Genomic DNA, 21,419 nt, shown 5'->3' on the forward strand with positions numbered 1-21,419 from the left:
GAAAATTAATAAATCTAAGGTTGCTGAACTGATGTTTACTCAGATAAAATGGGCTTGTAAATAGGTCCTGTCCTTGGAGCAAGGAGGATTGCCTAAGCTCTTGCCCTGTGTCACATTTTGGATGGCTCTTCTTCACCTGCTGCACATTAAACTGATGTCCATGGAGGAGCAACATCATGGGAGGGGTGTTTCTTGGACTAAGGTGAAACTGTGAAGCTCCCTTTTTTATTTTTGCTATTAGATGCTGCATGTTGTTTCAGGAACCTAGTTATATTTAGTATTGAAATGTGGATTTTTGCATGTTTTATTTTTGTTATGTTATTATGAAATTGTCACTACATTATTGCTTTTGCTACGTTATTATGAAATTGCTGTTGTGTCATTGTCTTGCTATGCTATTGTGGCATTGTTCTTGTGATGTTTTGCGGTGGACCCCCTCTACAATACTGTCATGAGTTATCTTTTAGTTTTGTGTGAGAGTAAATTTAGCTACTTGGAGACTCAGGCAGAAGATGAACAAATAAGAAAGATTTATTTTACTGAACAAAGTTGACAAACAGCAATGCTATTCCTTAGCAAAAAGGACAGAAACCTTGCAATACTGAACTCTATAGGAAGGTAATATACTGGGTGAGCCTCCATTAAATTTACCCTAAAGAACATCACACATAATTCAGTGGCCATTACTTCCTGCAAAATGTGCATAGGATTTCTCTCCCCAGTGCCTACGGTAAGTGTATAAACCATTCAAGGACATACAGACATGTATCCCCAAATGAGCAAGCTATGATAATGTTTTGTTGCCACCTTCAATTCCCAACTGTTCTAGTATTGTGTTTGATTCATTACAATGCCTTTTATTAATTACAGGGAATCCAGTCTGGCTGAAAGCCTTTATATTCCCTGGCATGGTCCACGGAAATAAAGGTCCCATTATCTCAACTAGGCAAATGATTTACAACCCTCTTCAAGTATCACTTATGCTCAATTTACACAGTCATCTTTACATACAAATAACAGGCAAACAGTCACATAAATTTTGGCTTTGCACTACAGCTACTTTTGTGATTTGGTTGCTAGCCAACAAAGCAACACAATTTTATCCTCTTTGGCTTTTCCTTTTAGAAGGTTAAGCCTCCTTGATTATCAGCAAGTGGGGTAATATTGGCCCCTTGCATTTTTAGCAAGAGGGGAAGAATATTGTCTGTTTACACAGGGATAGCAGGCCTGTGCATGATTAAAAGCAGCAAGCCCATCATGAGTCCTTGTAACAAGCAATGGAACTCATCCTGTGAAATGTTGGACTGTGCATTTACCCATTCCTGCTTCACACCATTGGCTGCCATTGGTTCAGGGTTGGGTGGGGGGAATGTGCATCCTGATGTCGGGACAGAAGATAAATTGAGAAACTTACCAGAGGGAGGGAAGTGAAAACTCCACAATGGCTGCCACAGTGGCTGCCAGTGTGGTGTAGTGGTTAAGAGCGGTAGTCTCGTAATCTGGGGAACCGGGTTCACGTCTCCGCTCCTCCACATGCAGCTGCTGGGTGACCTTGGTCCAGTCACACTTCTCTGAAGTCTCTCAGCCCCACTCACCTCACAGTGTTTGTTGTGGGGGAGGAAGGGAAAGGAGAATGTTAGCCACTTTGAGACTCCTGAAAGGGAGTGAAAGGCGGGATATCAAATCAAAATTCTTCTTCTTCTTCTTTGTAACAGCAGTTGCCCTCCTTTGTGCGCTGTACTGAGAAAATTTGCATTTTCCATTAGTTGGTGTACTTATAGCCAAGAAGGACTTTGGTTTTCTTCCTTTTTGCAGTGGCCCTTTGTGAAATGGGACGCGGGTGGCGCTGTGGGTTAAACCACTGAGCCTAGGACTTGCCGATCAGAAGGTCGGTGGTTAGAATCCCCGCGATGGGGTGAGCTCCAGTTGCTTGGTCCCTGCTCCTGCCAACCTAGCAGTTCAAAAGCACGTCAAAAGTGCAAGGAGATAAATAGGTACCGCTCTGGCGGGAAGGTAAACGGCGTTTCCATGCGCTGCTCTGGTTTGCCAGAAGCGGCTTAGTCATGCTGGCCACATGGCCTGGAAGCTGTATGCTGGCTCCCTCGGCCAATAAAGCGAGATGAGCATCGCAACCCCAGAGTCGGTCACAACTGGACCTAATTGTCAGGGGTCCCTTTACCTTTTTACAGCTGTGAAATATGCCAGTGGCTTAGGCTACTGATTGCAGGGTATTTGATTATGTTCTTCTTAACAAAGTGATGCTTTGTTTATTTATGCACGGTGCCTCTATCTCCTTTGCATCGTACATATAACTATTAAAGGCACTGTCTCAAGAGATAGAGAGATAGGCTAGCCAATGTGATCCTTGCTTTGGAAACTTCAAGATCATACTGTTGCAGAACAATTAAACCTGTTCCCTGTTCTGGTAATCCCAGCAGATCTTACACCTCCCACTTCCAGTTATATCCAGATTGAGTGCCAATATTTTGGTAGCCCTTCTCAGGGTCTCATACTAGAGTGTGACAGAATGTCATGAGAGTGCAAGAAAGATAATAAATCCATAGAGAGAGATTTTGGTTTATATCATGTTGTATGTCAAAGCTATGCTAAGGCAGCTGAAACAGGATATTTAATACACACATTAGATCTAGAAGGAAGTTATTTGAGGATGGGAAATGAGTACGTCTGGATACTAGAAAACTACTGCTTAAGAAATACAATGAATGATAATTAATGCTTATTTTAATTTGCTCTACTTGCCCAGCCTTTTGGGTTGTTGCAATACCTGATAATCTGGAGTATTTAGCTTTCCTAGAATCAAGCCTGATGAGCCTGTTTTCCTTCCTGCTTGTTTATTACAGCATTTAACAAGCCAGCAGGATATAGCAGGTTACCAAAGGATATCCTCACACAGTATTATCTTTGTGACGCAGTGAAACTGGAGAGGAAGAACAATATTGTGGAATGGAATAAGCCATCACTGACACAGCCTCTGGTACCAAAGAGATCCCAGGACAGCAACACTGATTACAGCCAACTGCTCTGCATTATATAGATAATTTTTGCATTATTTGGAGCTGTAGCACAGATTAAACACATTGCACATAATCATGCAGTTGATAGTAAACTAATCTATACTTGTACCCAGTAGTAATACAACTTTTAAGACCACTTAAAACTTTCTCCCTTAAATATGTCCGGGAACACTTAAGGAAGTGAAACAAGCATGGTCTGAACCCTTAGATGTATTTATGCCTCTTATTATGTGAACAGTATCATTAATGCTTGTGATATTCAGTGTAGGTGCTATCGGCACCCAACCCTAGAGTTGGAATAATTATGGGTTGCCATTGCACAATACAGAGAGAGAGAGAGAGAGACCCTTCAAATAGAAGATACCAATTTAATTGCAAAGGCATTACTTATTGACTTCCAGTTTAGTGCTTTAGCCATTATTTGCCTCAAAAAAGATCAACTATTTATTGCTAGGGAGAAAATACAGTTTTTCTACATCTCAATTCAATACAGTAAATTTTTAATTGACCCTGACAAATGATGGCACAATAACAGAATATATTTTATTGCTAAAATAAATATGGCCAAATAATTCTAATAACTTGTCTCTCTTTGCCCTAATGAACAACTAGCAAATTTCAGGCAATTAAGATTACCCTCTACAAAATTCAACAGAGTTGTTCTCAAGTGATAGCCTAGCAGATTAACTGTCTGGATTTTGAAGGGCTGCAGTTGGTTGTTGCTCGTGACCCTGCTCTTCTGCTCTTAAGTGGCTAACTTTACGGTTCCCAGATGGTCTTAAATCCAGATAATGCTCCGGGCAAGACACACAGATTTTGCAATAATACTTCATCATTCGCAGCTTCTGTGCCATCATAATGCAGCTGTACGCAATGCTACACTGTCTTCCTGAATACAGAGACTGATGGCTGTCATTCATGCTCTGGCAACCTCCAGATTACACTCTTATAATGCACTCTGCCTGCAGCTGCATCTGGAAAAGATTTGGAAACTTCCAGCTATTGAAGAACGTGGTGGCCCATGTTAGCAGACATAGAATGGTATTCACATTTGTTGGGTGGGTGGGTTGCAACAGCATTTCTCTTTCCTAAATTTAAGGAACTATGTTCACAGTTTGATTAGGGTATCCACAGAACCTCTTTCCATTCTCCATTAGTAACCCCACCATGATAATTATAGAATATATTAGAGTTACATTAGGATCCCTGTAACAGACCAACCCAATTAGTTTACCATCCTTGCAGAGGTAAACAACCTTGATTAGGTAGCTGTCTTATCTGTAACAACGTCCTTATATCAATGTCACTAATAATTTTAGATTAATGGAGTCTGCCTAATACTGAAAAGTAATATTTAATATTCCCAATATAACCTAGGACAACTCATTGGAAGTTATGAAAGCCATGAAGTCCTTGTCGGACTAGACTACGCATTTATTATACATAAATCAGGACAAAGAAAAACATGGTCGTTCTTCTAAGAGAGAGAGAAAACAAAAGCAATACAGAGAGGATGTTCCACTCATGGGACTCCAGGAATCTGTGCTGGAATGTAAACAGACATGTGACATGTAACAATCCCACATATCTGCAGAAAGGGTGGAATGGAGTTCCCAACAGTCCTAAGTCAGATGACCTTGGCATGAATGTCAGAGGACATCCAGTACCATAAGCAAGAATGCTTCAAACACCAGCCATAAGATCACCTCTATCTATTTGATCATAGAATCCGCTAGCTCCCTGGGAAGTTGCTAAACTTGTTGTTGTTGTTTAGTCATTTAGTCGTGTCCGACTCTTCGTGACCCCATGGACCAGAGCACGCCAGGCACTTCTGTCTTCCACTGCCTCCCGCAGTTTGGTCAAACTCATGCTGGTAGCTTCGAGAACACTGTCCCACCATCTCGTCCTCTGTCATCCCCTTCCCCTTGTGCCCTCCATCTTTCCCAACATCAGGGTCTTTCCCAGGGAGTCTTCTCTTCTCATGAGGTGGCCAAAGTATTGGAGCCTCAGCTTCAGGATCTGTCCTTTCAGTGAGCAACTCAGGGCTGATTTACTTCAGAACGGAGAGGTTTGATCTTCTTGCAGTCCATGGGACTCTCAAGAGTCTCCTCCAGCACCATAATTCAAAAGCATCAATTCTTCGGCGATCAACTTTCTTTATGGTCCAGCTTTCACTTCCATACATCACTACTGGGAAAACCATAGCTTTTACTATAGGGACCATTGTTGGCAATGTGATGTCTCTACTTTTTAAGATGCTGTCTAGCATCTTAGCAGAATGTTAAACTTGTCCTTAGAGAAAAATACATAAAAAACACAATCAATGCCAGACAAAATGTACCCTGGGTACTTGCACAAGGAGAAATCCAACCTGTTCACCTCATTCAGCTACATCAAATTAGTTCTCTTTTCCACCATCTTTATTACCAGTATTCACAACTTCATATTATTTATCAAGTTTATGTGGAGGAAGTTGGGAGCCATGGATCCCATATTTCTTCGGATGAGAGACTACATGTCGACTGTTCTTAATCATGCTGTATCCAACACCCAGAATTACCCAACTTATCAGTTCAGATAAACTGAGTCCCGGAGAGACAAAATATGTACACCTACTCATAAGCCATTAGACAACTGGGGTTCCTTGTGTATGAAAACATGCCTTATGTGATTGTTGTACTTCCCTTGACCTTTGATGATCAGCATTTTTGATGAGATAAAAGAGTTCACACAAAAATTAAAAGCTGCTCATCTGCAGTGGGTTTTATGCCCCTTTGGGGTTGCGTATGACCTGAAAACCTGTCTCACATATGAAAAGAAACAGGTAATATAATACTGGATTAAATGGGTACAAAAACGTTTAGTAGCTTCGTGGAATCACAATCCCAATCATGAAAAGAAATGGGCAAGATAGAACTGGATTGAATGGGTAAAAAACATTTAGTAGCACTGTAGAATCATCATCTAATGCTTACTTTTTACTTACTAATGAGTAAAAAAAAAATCACATTTTTCATCTTGGTAATAAAATGTGAAATTTAATAAATACTGCAACATTTCTGTATAATTAGGAATGTATTTTGTTTTCCAAACTGCCTCCGTTCGGTTTCCTTTCTTCAATCCTGAGTCATCCCAAAAGTTTCATCATATTATATAAGCCAGCTGGTGAAGCAAGCTATATCTAATTCTAGGCAGTTCTCTTGGTTTTGTTTTGGCAATTTAAATTTCAGTACTGTCAATATGTAACAGGAGCAGGATACAGGATTTGTTTTACTCAAATTGATCACAGTTCACATTAACTGAAAACTCAATGTGGATATGGTTTTGTTCTTAACCTTAGAAACCTTGTAATCAAATGCATTAGCCTTCAGAGTAATACAAGGCTTTTTCTTCTTCACGTTGAACATAGTTAGATTGGAATTTGCTCCTACAAAAGGTAGTGATTCCAACCAACTTGGATGGCTTTAAAGGGGGATTAGATAAATTCATGAAGGGCAAGGGTATCAATTGTTACTAGCCCATGAGAGATGTTGGAGGCAGTTTTGTTGGTATCCGTCTTTCTCAAGATACAATGGAGTGTGCCTCTGGGATTGAAGGCAAACTGCTGGGAAATCACAGCGCCTGCTGTGGCTGCAGAGACTGGTAACTCATAACTGCTGCCTCTTGCATTGATTGTTTTTGCTGCATTAGTAGCACTGACGTGACCTCTCCAGGGCGCAAGCCTGGGCACAGTGTGTGTGGAGGTCCTGGGCAGCCCAGACAACAAGATCCTCCACTCGGCCTCACTGATGCAGTTCAAGGTAAGCAGAGCAATACTTCTGGCACCAGCTTGGCTGCCGGAAGGAGGCATACAAGATGCTATTCAACCGTCTTAGGGACTTCACTTTGGATTTGTGTAGGATTTGCTCCTTAACCTTTTCTTCTCCTGAAGATGCCCCACTAGGCAGCAAGTAGGGATTTTTCCTTGAGGTTTACTCCCAAAACCTTTCTCACGAGTAAGTATAACCTCAGTATACCAGCTACTAGGAATTATAGGTGGAGAAACTGCTGATGCGTTCAATATCTGCTTGCGGGCTTCTCACAGTCATCAAGTTGGCAACTGTGAGGACATAATACTTGCCTCTGGCAGGATTCAGCAGGGCTCAATTTACGTTGTCCCTTTTTCTGCATTAGATTTACACAGATATCCCTCTGGAAATTCATTCAAACTAAATTAACATACATATTTTGAACAGTAATGTCCTTTTAATATGAGTTTCGTCTTTGGTGCTGAGCAAATCAGCCCATCTACTCCTAATGGCAATCGATCACTGGCAACATTGTTCCAGTGTCTGCTTTTAAAAAGAATGTAAGCCGCTGGTTTTGACCAATACACAGCTAAAAGGCTTCAGACTAACAACAACAAAAACTTAACCAATCACTTCTTTCCCTATGCTGAGCAATGATGCTAGTTATCTGAAATCAGCCAGTGGTAGAGTCCTATCAGTATCCCTTTTCAGGCAAATTTAGCAAGGTAAGTAGATAAGAGTCATCCCCTGATTATGCAACTCCTTCTCTTCAGATACCCTTCGAAGCTGAGGGTGGAACATCTTTCAGAAGCCCTGCAAGACCTATTTGGACTCACTTGTTGTGATTACAGATAAACTGACAGAAGGATGGGGAAATTTACATTATTTTAATTTGGTTTTGTAGGTGTTGCTGTAAATCTTAAAGTCTATAAATAGTAGTCCCTTGCACAGTAGTAGACTTAAACTAGCACCTTCTGCCATCTTCCCCAACACACATTATCTCAGCCAATTTTAAATCCTTTTAGGCCTTCTGGAGTGAGCCACACTTTTGGAAAGGCTCATCTACAGCACACATTACAATACTTTCTGCCCCCCACAAGATTTTGTGAAAGTAAATAAAAAAACTATGTGAGTTGTTCCAGTTTTGCTATTGTTCAACTTTTATGTTCCAGGAAGTTTCATGTTTCTTAACCTGCTGCAGCTACAAGACAATCCATTTTAATACAGTCCTTTATCTTATCTAATAAGCTTATCTTGCTTATTAGGCCAGAGAGCATAGCTTGAAAGGGCAAGCTGCGGAGAAGGCTGCAAGTTGGAGCCTCTTCTCAACCACAGGCTCCAGCTCCTGCATGCCTGAAGTCACAATGTTGTTGTTGTTGTTTAGTCGTTTAGTCGTGTCCAACTCTTCGTGACCCCATGGACCAGAGCATGCCAGGCACTTCTATCTTCTACTGCCTCCTGCAGTTTGGTCAAACTCATGTTGGTAGCTTTGAGAACACTGTCCAACCATCTCGTCCTCTGTCGTCCCCTTTCCCAACATCAGGGTCTTTTCCAGGGAGTCTTCTCTTCTCATGAGGTGGCCAAAGTACTGGAGCCTCAGCTTCAGGATCTGTCCTTCCAGTGAGCACTCAGGGCTGATTTCCTTAAGAATGGATAGGTTTGATCTTTTTGCAGTCCATGGGACTCTCAAGTCTCCTCCAGCACCATAGTTCAAAAGCATCAATTCTTCGGCAATCAGCCTTCTTGATGGTCCAGCTCTCACTTCCATACATCACTACTGGGAAAACCATAGCTTTTACTTAATGGACCTTTGTTGGCAAGGTGATTTCTCTGCTTTATAAGATGCTGTCTAGGTTTTCATTGCTTTTCTCCCAAGGAGCAGGCGTCTTTTAATTTTGTGACTGCTGTCACCATCTGCAGTGATCATGGAGCCCAAGAAAGTAAAATCTCTCACTGCCTCCATTTCTTCCCCTTCTATTTGCCAGGAGGTGATGGGACCAGTGGCCATGATCTTTGGTTTTTTTGATGTTGAGCTTCAGACCATATTTTGTGCTCTTTCACCCTCATTAAAAGGTTCTTCAATTCCTCCTCACTTTCTGCCATCAAGGTTGTGTCACCTGCGTATCTGAGGTTGTTGCTTTAGCACTTTGCCCTCTCGCCGTCGATTAATCCCAAGCGGAGCCATTGCGCCCAGCTGCCTGGCCGTCGAAGCCACTCCAAAGGGCACGGCAGGTGCGGCAGCGGGCCTAAGCGCCTCCTCCTCCCCGCTGCGCAAACCGAGGCGAACCCTCGGGCGGCCCAAGCGCGCCCCCCCCCCCCGCAGGCGCGCAGCTCTTGACACCTGTACGGCCGCGTTGCGCGCCTGCGTCCGCGCGCCGGGCTCCCCGCCCCTTCGCCGCCGAGCGCAGGTCAGGAGAGGAGAAGGAGGGGGGGGAGCGCCGCGTGCAGCTGCCTTCCCATTGGCCGCTGGCCGGAGTCCTTCTCCTGCCTTGCTGGGCTCTCCCGGGAGCGAGGGACGTCGGCAGAGGCCGCCTGCAGCCAGTGCGGCCGGTGAGTCGCCGGCGCGAGAGAAAGCGGGCGCTGCATGTCTGGAGAGGAGGAGGAGGAGGAGGAGAAAGAGGAGGGGGCGGGTTCTCTCTCTCTCTCTCTCTCTCTCTCTCTCTCTCTCTCTCTCTCTCTCTCTCTCTCTCTCTCTCTCGGGCTGCCCCAACCCGGGAAGAGGGTCGCTGCGCCAAAGGAGAACTCCGGGGCGCGCGCTCCTCCCCCTGCAGCTGCAGCCGCCGCCGCCACAGTGTAGCGTAGCGCGGCGAGGCGGAGGGCTTCCTTCCCTTTCTCCCTCCCTCCCTCCCTCCGCCGCTCCCTCCCCTCGGTTAGTTCAGCCGAGCTGCTGGCCGCTTCCCTCCTTCTCGGGCGCCGCTGCGTGTGGGGGGGAGAGGAGGCCTCGTGCGAGCGCCGAGGAGGGGAAAGGGGAAGGAGGAAGGGTCCCCGCGCCCCGGGAAGCAACCTGGCCAGGCCGGCGGCGCTGGCTGCCTCCCGAGATGGACGTGGTCTCCTCTGAGGCAGGCGCCTTTTAAACCGTGTAGTAGGAGCAGCAGCAGCTGCTGCGGAGGCTCCTCCCGGTCGCACGTCCTAGTTGACCGGGTAACGGAGGGGGAGTCGCGGAGGAATGTGGCGCCCGGAGGCGCCTTCCTGAGGTGGAAATGGTGGCTGCTCGCGGCGCCGCTCCGGCTTTCTCGGCCAGCGAAAGGTGAGGCGGCGCGCTTGGGCGCTGGTGGCGGGGCTGCGCTTTGCTCTCTCGCCCGCCGAGGGGCTCGATCCGGGAAACGAGCCTTGGTTCTCCCCCCCACCCCTTCCCTCCCACAGGCCGGCGCGTTTCCCATTTTGCAGCTTTGGAGGAAGGGGGGAGGCGAGGGAGAGCCCCTCTCCTGTCTATGGACGGGAGGCCGGGGAAGGAGCGGCGCCTTCCATTTGCCGTGAGGCGGATCGGCAGCGCAGCCCCAGAGGTTCCTGGAGAGCAAAGTTGAGCAGCGCAAGGCCGATCCGCACGGCGATTCTCAAACCGGGATCGCCGCTGCTACCGGAGACATTTGGCGTTAACCGGTGCGGGTTGGGTGCATGTTGCAGTGTGCGGATAACCACACCCCTCTTGCAAACGCAGGCGTTTTAATGAAACAACTGTCTTTCCCCGTCCCCACCTCTGTTTCTTCAGGGATTGCAGCCGCAAAATGCTGGAGGATTTTACCAGGGATGTGATGAGTTGAAAGGCGGAGAGTGTTGTTTTCCTTTCTGAGGAGTGGCAGCTATCATGACTGTCTTCAGGCAAGAGAACCTGGATGATCACTATGAGATCGGGGAGGAACTTGGAAGGTACCGTACTTGTTGGAAGGAAAAGTGCATGCCAGGTGTGGGCCTGTATCAATAAGATGGTCCCCGGGGAAGGACCAGATAGCAGAGGGTCTGTGGAGGAAGAGAATCCAGCCGTGCTGTTGGAGGAAGCAGGAAAAATGAGCAGACTGTGTTGGATTGGAGTGTAAATTCATTTGCTGCTAATGCAGCCCACTGAGCTGCTTATATGCCTCAGATTAAGGAATGTTCTGTGGTATATTTCAGAGCCTGTGTGCCTTATAAGAGTTAATATGTAAGCCAGAAGCAAAATGTGTTACACTTGGCATTGCTATTAGTGTTTCATAGAGAGGTGTCTCCTTGCATACATATATGTACTCAGATGGCATTGCGTAGAAAGGTGATTCTAAGCTAAAGTGATTTTCTTCTGTATGTAAGGCTGGTGGATTGAAACATTGCAGTTGATACTTGTATGTCTATTTTTATGCTGATTGCAAAAGTGGTTTGCATAGGCAGGTGGGTTTTGTATGCACACTAAGTTCTGATGATAACAGTAGTGAATTATTAGTGTATGTGGAAGAATGCAAACCAGTTTGCAATATTAATACTAGCATGCAATATTAATAATTTCTCCAGCTTGGTTCTTTAAGTATGAGGGTGGCTGAATACAGATAATTTCTAGCATTTGTTTTCAATCCAGTGGAGATTGATTGGTTTCAAGGTATCAGAGTTCAATTATTCCATTCCAGTCAAATGTCAGATCAAGAGACTTATAGTCATTAAGCAGTGTAGATTTAACACGGTCTCCATAAAGCTTGTTAGTTGAATACTACAGAATGCTGTGTCTATGCCACAGCTTTGTGCTGGAAAACCCAGACCATTGACTAGAGATTATAGTTTGCTTTTGGTTTCAAATCTCCTAGCTTAATTGCTAAATGAAGTGTGTGCTTTTTACTGTGTGTTGTGTTTGCTGCTTGCGTTTTATCTTTTAAGGTATTGCTAATTTTTAAATTTAAAAACTAGGTGAACTATTGGTGCTTTGCAGTATAGCACTCTGCAGTACACTAAGGCTAGGATTTACCTAACAAACTCTGTAAGCAGAGGCGTTGCACAATAAGGCTTTTCCCCTGAACCCCCAAAATGGTTGGGTGAACCGCCAGAGTAGAAATGGGAGGGTTCTCTAGCCAGCAAATACACTTGCACAGATAGGGTGAAATTTAATTTCACACTATGGTGAATCTTCTAAGTGTTTTATTATTCTTCACTACCATCACAACAACTCTGTGGGGGAAGATTAAGTTGAGCCACTGACCTCCATACCATGATTTGGTGTGGGTCTGCAAACAATAGTTTAGAGATTAGCACTAACCATGGTGTACCAGTTTGGACATCATGGCAAGCTATGGTTAGCAAAAAGTAGTAAGTGGATGGAGGGAACTTGGATGCAAAGAGAGAACATGCATTTAAACCTATAGAGATACTCCTATTCACCAGACGCTTGTTTGGCATTACATCTAAACTGAGCTACTGGCTTGACCAACGTCTATACTGTGAGCCTGCCCTGTGGATGAAGGGTCTCTCACACTTGGAAAAAAAGCATTTGTGTTGGCTTCCATCTTGATTTTTGTGCTTGCTTAAATGAGTTTACTTTTACCAGTGATGTGTGTATCATACAAAATTGTTATACAAAAATAGAAATCTGATGCTGCAGCCTTTTATTTCAATGCTGTAAACTTGGGGGGTTTTTTGGGGGGGAGGGGAGATGGGGAACAGTGTCCCTTCAATAATTGTGAATTGAATGTGCACTATTTAGTGTATAAAAGCTAAATTCTGTACTTCGACATGTTATGGGGGAATCCATTTCTCCCTAAAACGTACAGTAAAACAGTTGATCGCCTTTAATTCAGTGACCTTTAAATTTGTTTCTGGCAATCGTCATACAGTGGCTGATGGGAAAACAAAAGTAGCACTCCCATAATTCAGCTTAAATTTAAACATGGATGTTCTCCCATTTTACTATGGGCAGTGCTTCTTTTTGTGCAGATTGCATCAGTACTGATGATTCCCAAGTACCATCTTAACAGGTAGTCACTAACAGTGCAAGCCTGTGCATGTCTGCTTGGAAGTAAGCCCCACTGAGCTCAGTGGGACTTGTTCCCAGTAAGTGAATAAAGAAATGCATCCTTCAACAGAATACTGATCAGAACTAATTGGGACAATTGTAGCATGTGCAATGTCACGGCATTTGGGACTGGGAGGTGGCATGATAGAAGCATATGAAATTATGCATGGCATGGAGAAAGTGGACAGAAAAGTTTTGTTGAAAGGTTCAGGACAGATAAAGTACCGTATTTTTTGCTCTATAAGACCACAAGACGCACCTAGTTTTTGGATGAGGAAAACAAGAAAAAAAATATTCTGAATCCCAGAAGCCAGAACAGCAAGAGGGATCTCTGCGCAGTGAAAGCAGCAATCCCTCTTGCTGTTCTGGCTTCTGGGATAGCTGCGCAGCCTGCATTCGCTCCATAAGATGCACACACATTTCCCCTTACTTTTTAGGAGGGGGAAATTGAGTCTTATAGAGCAAAAAATACGGTACTTCTTTAATGCAGTGTGTAATTAAACTAGGAAGCTCTGCTGCTGTGGGAGGTGGTGATGGCCATCAACTTGGATGCCTGTAAATGAACCTTGGTCAAATACATAGAGGACAAACCTTTCAGGGGCTACTAGGCATGATAGCAATGTTGTGCCTCTGCAGGTGGAGGAAGTATGTTTCCGAACGCAGGCAAACCCCAATTTGTACGGAGGTTATGTTCTGGGTCAGGGGCCCCTGATTCACATGGAAGCACAAGAAGCACCTCTTTTGCCACACGAGTCAGCTGGCTCGATAAGAGAGGTCAGCTGCCAACCCGGCGCCCAGCAATCTCCACATAGTCGCCATTGGATCCGCACCAGTAGCAAAACATGCCTGGTGCTTGGGGAATTTCAAACATTGGATGCTACCAAAGCAAAATAAAAATAACCCACCATGGAGAAAATACGTAGTGTAGCAAATAAGTTGCAAATGATTTCTAGTTAAGTTGGAATCTAGCATGTTCATTTGTGTGCTGTTTTAGAAAGCTCTCTGAACTGGATTATCTTAATTAAGGGATTAAGTTGCAGCTCTATACTGAGTCAAATCACTGGACCATCTGATCCAGTGTAGTCTATTCTGACTAGCAGAAGACCTCAAAGGTATGTGAGATCCTTTAACTCAGGATGCTTGTAACTGAGAGGTAGGTACCCTATCTCTTTTTTTAAATCAATAAACAGAGTGATAGGAGATTTGAGCCTACAGCCAAATAGGCAAAGGCTGCAACATAATTACCTGTTTTAAACCAGCGAGACAGAGTGTCCTGAATACTTGCCATATGGACTGGAAGCCACTTCACACAAATGCCTTGCTTTGTGGAGCTGTACTCAAGTAATTACCCAAATGTTTTCACATGTGGGCGGCAGTAACTATGAATCAGGCCTTATATTTGTCACCTTGAGAGTAGTTCTATCAAAATCAATGAGATGCCCGGTTAAAAATATTTGAGATTGGAATGTAAAATATCCACTAGTCACATTATCTCCATTAAAATACCAAACTTAAAACTAAGATAAGTACTCCCTTGCTTATCTTTTAAACAGATGTTTTAAGCAATCGGCTCATCATGCAATTTCAGAAGGCCAAAGCAGATTTCGGTGGAAATGATTATGAAATGCAAGCAAATATAAGCCTGTTTCTGTTTAGTTCTCTTGCGGCTGCAAGCAGTGTGGCTGTGCATTTTAAATAAACAATTCTGCAGTTCTTTTATTATACCTTGTTGTTTCAAGGACTTCGTGTATGCGGTTGCCACAGTGCTGCATTCTTCTGAAACTTTTTTCATTGCTCCTGATCGAAACAGTAAAAACACTTAATCCTCATGAAGGTGGCTTAGTTTTACAAAGACCTGCCCTGCATCTAGGGAAAAAACACACATTAAAAAACAGAAAAGTTGAGTGAAACTGCAAGAGTGCTGGTCAAGTCGTTCATGATATGTTAAATGAGCTAAATGTGTGGAAGGCATCTATAAAAATGTTCCCATTGTGGAACTGGAGCAAGCCTGACTCACAACAACTCATGTAGCTTTGCCTCTCTGACCGTCTCTCATGCATACAGACAAGTCTCATACAACTGCACATTTAATGCGCAGGTTCCTTCTCTCAGTCTCTGAATACAGTTGCTGCAGGCAAATGGGAACGCAGTTGCCAATGAACCTTGTTTGACAGTTTTTCAGAGGTATTTCACTGGTCATTGCTGCAAACACTGTGTTCAGCTAAACACACATAAGTAACTTAAGGAGGCAGACTGAATACAAGGCAGAGGTGGGGCCTGAACTCCAATGCCTTTCCCCCATGACAGCTTAAATTAGATGCTAGAAAGTTTACAGAATCACAGAATTGAAAGTGACCATGAGATCATTTAGTTTAGCCCCCTGCCGTGCAGGAATCTTAAACCCAACATGGAACTCAAACCCACTACCCACTGAGCACAGTTGTATCCATTTTGCAGAAGGCAGGATCCTGCCCCTAAATAGATTTGTTTGATTTAACACCTCCAATTACTATTCCATCCCAATTGCACTTCATTAGTTTTTCCTCTTGGCTTCCCCCCTCCCCAAAAGAAACTTTCCCTCTCCGCTCTGCCTCTCTGGAAGGCCTAGGAGAGTCTCCTGCAACATTGCCTCACAACAGCAAGAGGCACGCATGGACGGCAAGGGAGGGAAATGAAGTGAGAGCTGCTTCTTGGGTCTGAGCTGCTTCCTCACTTCTTGGCCTGGGTTGCTGAGTTCCTGCCAAGGCAGACCTTCGATTCTTTCCCCTCCGTATTTCGGAAGTTGTTGCCTTTGCTTTGCTGGAGCTGGTGGTGCAAGTCAGCAACTGGGATGCCTTTGGATCGTGCCCTCCCACACCTACCTAGGAATTTTATTTACTTTATTAGGCACCATCAGTGCTTTTTTCTAGGGGGGAAAAAGGTGCCAGTTCTGCAGTTTTGAGTACCACCAGGAAAAAAAATCAGAGTATACTTTAGTCCAGAAAGAGTTCAGAAACTCCCAATGATTTCATTGAAGTGTCTAGTTGAAAGTTGTTAGCACTTTAAAAAATCTTATCTTTGATGGAATGTACACCCATATATGAGTCCCCTATCCAGGAATTGGATGTTATCTCACAGAGCAAATACTTAGTAGCTACAACTATTTGAGTCCTACTTTGGTATGTTGTATAGAGTAAGTAACCATGGAACTTTCAACTTTGTTGGAATAAACACTCATAGCAGTGCACCTTTCAGTTGGCTCTTGGCTTCAGCTGTTCTGTGTGTTTTAATACAGTGAGTGGTAAATAAGAGGCTTACGAAATAAGATTGTGTTTGAAGTGCTTATATTAAGCTAAACGCTTGGTAAAATTGCAGGCCCACAGCCTGATTCACGCAGATCCATTCTAATATGCTTGGAGATGCATTTTAAAAAAGAAGGAATATACTGTGCAGACTAGCCAGTTGTGCAATGACCCTTCCTCTAGTAACGTCCTGTTATATCTGCTTTAGGGGATGAGAGCTTTGGTATTCAATACAACTTTGGCTGCCTTGACACTGGTTGCATTTGGACATCACAGTAAGCTATGGTTCACTGTGATGGGAATGAGCCATTGGGTGCAAGGCAGAGTTCTAAGGCATTAGCTTCCATTTTTGACTAACCACATTAAAGGATTACCGTATTTTTTTCTCTATAAGACTCACTTTTTCCCTCCTAAAAAGTAAGGGGAAATGTGTGTGCGTCTTATGGAGCGAATGCAGGCTGCACAGCTATCCCAGAAGCCAGAACAGCAAGAGGGATTGCTGCTTTCACTGCGCAGCGATCCCTCTTGCTGTTCTGGCTTCTGAGATTCAGAATATTTTTTTTCTTGTTTTCCTCCTCCAAAAACTAGGTGCGTCTTGTGGTCTGGTGCATCTTATAGAGCAAAAAATACGGTATATATGAACCCTAAACTCTGGCTAGCAGCAATTATGGTTTGCTCAAAACAAGCCAGCTTCAAAAACCACAGTTTGTTTCAAACAAACTATAGTTAAGATTAACCAGAGTTTGTCAAGGTTTGGACATGCTAAATTCTAAAGCTTCCTAACTTCTTCTAGTAGCGGCATTGGAGAGACTGAGGGAGTGTATGAGATGAAAAGCATCAGGTTTTATCCTTGAGCTCAAATACAACCACTGACTCAAATCAACTTACCTGTGGTATGGGTTCACCAAATTAACAAAATATGATTTGCAAATCGGAATCTAGGTTTTGAAGTGGGTTTTGAAGTTTAGCAATATGAATTGCCATCTTTTAAAATCTACAAGTATTCTAATAAAAGTAATTTCTTATTGCAACTCACCATAATTAATGAATCCCTTTATCAAACAGCCTGGGGTGGCTATCAAGTAGTAAATTCATGAGAAATAGAAGAAAGGAAGAAAGCCAACAAAAAACCATGAAATAACAGCAGCACCAGCAATCAGTGAACAGATGCTATTAAACCGGCAGGGCCACTTCCACTTTGACCCAAAGACCTGCAAAAATAAATGAGTCTTAAGCTGTCTCCTAAATCAAAACAGTACTGGGACTGGATAGCTCAAAGCTGGGAAGGAAGTCCATAACTAGAGTGGTGCCATGGAGAAAACATGTTAGATACAGATTTGTAAACCTTTGAATCTGTTTGAATATAACATTTCAACCACACTTAGGCACAATTTATTGTGCCTCGCCCCCATCAAACGTGTTAGAAAAGCTTTTACACTAGTTCTGTTTTTAAATGCAAGTCAAATAATAATTGATAAATCATATCTCAGTTGATTTACAGCTGTGGGCAACCCATATCTGCTACCCCAGAAATACTCAGCCCAAATTTCTGTATTGCCAACCCTGTTACGGTACTTCACTGATGCTATTTTACCTGCCTTTTAATCACAGTGTCCTGTGCTCTGCCCATATTACTTAGAACATAAAAGGAAAATTGATACAGTACTGGACCTGGGACTAAAGTAAAGGGAGGAACACAAAATAAATTTCTAGGGGCCACGTGAAAATTAAATGTCTCTCCCCATCTCAGTTCCATACTATTTGCTATACTGTATAGATTTTTCGAAACAGTAGACTAAACTGTGTCTATAACTGTCTGTAATTAAAATACATTCTTGCTTTAAAAACCTTAACGTTATCTTGGCAAACTTGTGTTTCCAGTTCTTTGTTTGCCAAGATGCATTGGGGGGGGGAGGGGGGACGGCAGAGATGGCATTTGTAGGACAAAAGCAGTGGGCATGCAGGAGATAAGGCTGCTTAAAACCCATGTCTGGCATTCCTCCCCTACAACTCTTCTGCCTCCCCACCAAAAGTTGGGCTGGCTTCCAGTTTCAGCAGTTGGCTGAGAAAAATGATTTAAAAACAGGCTTGAGGTTGGGTGGATTGATTTTTAAATCAGTGATGTTAAATCATCTAGGGAAAAGGCTGCTTTTCAGCTTGATTGACACACTCAAAGCCATTTATTTTAACCTCCCTTCCCACTGTTCTACTCTCCAGATGAACAATGAGCTGCCTTGCCTTGCAGAATATTTGGAGGAGGATTGCAAAGAGGCTGTGAAGCACGCCGAAATCAAAGTTGCAATCGTGCACGTGTTTTCCTGGGAGTAAATCCTATGGAACATGTAGGACTTGCTTCTGAGCACTCGTATATAGGGTTTTGCTAGTCATACTAAGTGTGGGAGTGGGAGTTATACTTGAGGAGGGGTAGATGTCGTACCTGGGCATTGCAGTTGTAGAATTCCTGTTTGATTGGGACTTGTAGGTGAGCCCAGAAACTACTCAGGCATTTTTATCAATCCCCGTCCCCCTGATTAACACCTCATGAGGATGGTGCCAGGGAGAACACTACTTCCATCACATCACAGTTCTTGCAGCCCTTCATATGTTGGAGGCTGAGTTAGCATAAGAAGCATCTAGCCGCATTGGCACCAGGGCTCGTCTAGCATTCTGTTCTTGCAGTGGCCAACCAGATATATGTGGAAAGCTCATAAGCAGGACCCTAGCGCAGTGTCTCTCTCTTGACCCGTGATACTCAGAGGCAAACTGCCTCCAACAGTGGAGGTAGAACATAGCAACTGTGGGTAGTAGCTGTGGATAGCCTAATCCTTTATGAATTTGTCCAATCTTCTTTTAAAGCCATTTAGGGGCCCGTTCACATTTCCACTTGATTTCTTAACAATATTAAGGAGAGATCTCATTGATACACCTGTACAGTGTGCTAGTTCTGGTGCTAGATTCCTTTATACTACGTTCCCTTTTGGGACTCATTAGGAATGAGACGATGGCAACAGTCATGAACATCATGATAAACTATAGTTAAAGATGTATTGTTCTAGGAAGAATCAGATCAGAATTCTCAGTTTAGTGTTGTGTCCAAGACAAAGAGTTTGGTTTGTTTCACTCAGAAAAAAGTCACAAGGTATAGCCTAGGCTTTTATTGGCTTCCTAATCTTAGCTTGTATGACCAAAACAATCTATAGAAACAAACCCTGGTTACAATCTAATACTAAGCCCAAGGGCCATGGTTTCTTTCTCCCCAGCACTAGCAAGGAGGTAGTGGACATGACTAGGTCTTGCACAGTAAATAACTATGGTTTACTGTGACATCTGAAACTTAATGGCAGGTAGAGGGTCTTCCAAACTGCTAGGCAGAAACACTCTGAAAGCAACTGAATTCCCAGTTCTAAACACTAGGTTGCTGAAAGGACTATTATGTGCTCTGTTTGTCTAAAAGAGACCTGGATTTCAAAAATTGGGTTTTATCATATAAAAAATTCATCATGCATAAGGCCCAGTTTACATGCACCTGCTGCAGCAGTAATACGTTTGAATAGTATGAATTCATGGACAGGGTCAGTCTCTTGGCCTTTTCCAACTGATAATTGATCCATACTACTACTGCAAGTGTTAATAAATGGGACCTAACCATGATATGGGATGAGGGTGACGCTGTGGTCTAAACCAGTGTTTCCCAACCGGTGTTCCGCGGCACACTAGTGTGCCGCGGAACGTTGCCTTGTGTTCCGTGGGAGGGAGGCGGGCGAGTCGGGCGGCGAGAGGCGGGGCGGCGGCGGCGAGCACACGCGGGGCGGCGAGCGAGCTCCCTCCCACATCCCATCGCCGCTCGCTTCGGCCGGCCTACTGGAGGAAGGCGCGAAAACCTCGCGCATGCGCAGGCCTTCCGCCTGCGACAGCCCAGTAGGCCAGCCGAAGCGAGTGGCGATGGGATGTGGGAGGGAGCTTGCTCGCCACCCCGCGTGTGCTCGCCGCCCGACTCGCCCACCTCCCTCCCACGGCACACCAGCCTACCTCCGTGGGAGGGAGGCGGGCGAGTCGGGCGGCGAGAGGCGGGGTGGCGGCGGCGAGGAGAGGTCGCCCAGCGCGGGGCTCTCGCCGTCTGCCTGCCTGGCTGCCTGCGAGCTCGGCGGGCAGCGCTTGCGCCCGCCTCGCGGCTCTCATTCCCTGCCAAAGCTCACCCAGCCAAGCCGCGCTCTCCTTCCTGCCTCGCTTTGCTGCCTCCTCCCCCCCCCCACCCCCAAAGCTTGGAGGTTCCCCGGCAGGAAGGAGGGAACTTAATCCTCTCCAAGGGCTGCGGAAAACAGACATGCAAATGGGGGCTTGCCAGCTCTTCAAGCGCCGCCGGCTTTCTTCGGGAATTACCGCCCGCCGAGCCCGGTAACGCTGACAGGCCGAGCGGCTTGGCAGCGCAGCCGGCAGAGTGTGGGAAAGGGCGGCCGCCACGCGCCGGGCAAGGCGAGACTCGACGGGGAGGACACCGGCAGCAGCGCCCCCCCCCCCCAGAAACCCGCTCCGGGCAGGTAATTCACAGAGAGTGGACAGAAGGAAGCCTTAAAGGGCTTCAGCCTCCCAGAGTGGCGGGGAATAATAATAATAATGATAATAATAAAATTGACAGGGGGTGTTTTTCTAGGTGAGGGGGTGGGGACTGTAATAACAAAAAAATCAGCTCTATATCAACCGCTGTTTTGCAATGAGGAATTGCAAATAAGGAAGATCAAAAGGAGAATGTTTTTTTGGGGGGGACTCTCTTCCTCTTCCTCCTCCTCCTCTCGTTCTTGCTCCTCTTCCTGGCAAAAGGGCTGCTGAGACCCCTTCTCTCTTGGGTGCCGGTGGGTGCTGTGACGTTGACGCTGCTGTGGCAAGTGCCTTTACTTAGCAGAGTGCATTCCCCTTTACACAGGAGGGGAGGGGAAAAAATTGAAACTTACACTTTCGTGCGTCCCTCCCGGCGCGACGCTGCGCGCTGACGTCACGGGGCTGTAATGGTGGTGTGCCTCGAGATTTTTTTCATCAAACAAGTGTGCCTTTGCCCAAAAAAGGTTGGGAAACACTGGTCTAAACCACTGAGCCTAGGGCTTGCCGTTTGGAAGGTTGGTGGTTCGAGTACCCGCAACGGGGTGAGCTCCCGTTGCTCGGTCCCAGCTCCTGCCAACCTAGCAGTTTGAAAGCACGTCAAAGTGCAAGTAGATAAACAAGTACTGCTCCGGTGGGAAGGTAAACGGCGTTTCTGTGCGCTGCTCTGGTTTCACCAGAAGCGGCTTAGTGATGCTGGCCACATGATCCGGAAAAACTGCGGACAAACGTTGGCTCCCTTGGCCACTAAAGTGAG

At 45.0% G+C, this 21,419-nt stretch overlaps 1 protein-coding gene across 1 annotated transcript in view; it reads left to right on the plus strand.

Moving 5' to 3' along the window:
- Nucleotides 1-9,502: 9,502 nt before the first annotated feature.
- DAPK1 (death associated protein kinase 1) overlaps nt 9,503-21,419 on the plus strand; it is an 81,498-nt gene continuing 69,581 nt past the window's right edge. The window contains exons 1-2 of the mRNA XM_081930386.1: nt 9,503-10,070; nt 10,533-10,690. Coding sequence (XP_081786512.1) covers nt 10,629-10,690 — 62 coding nt within the window. The 5' untranslated portion in view covers nt 9,503-10,070; nt 10,533-10,628. The remainder of the gene's footprint in view (nt 10,071-10,532; nt 10,691-21,419) is intronic.

The sequence above is a fragment of the Podarcis melisellensis genome (genome assembly GCF_964234715.1).
Source record: "Podarcis melisellensis genome assembly, chromosome: 11".
In the NCBI taxonomy this organism is placed as follows: Eukaryota; Metazoa; Chordata; class Lepidosauria; order Squamata; family Lacertidae; genus Podarcis; species Podarcis melisellensis.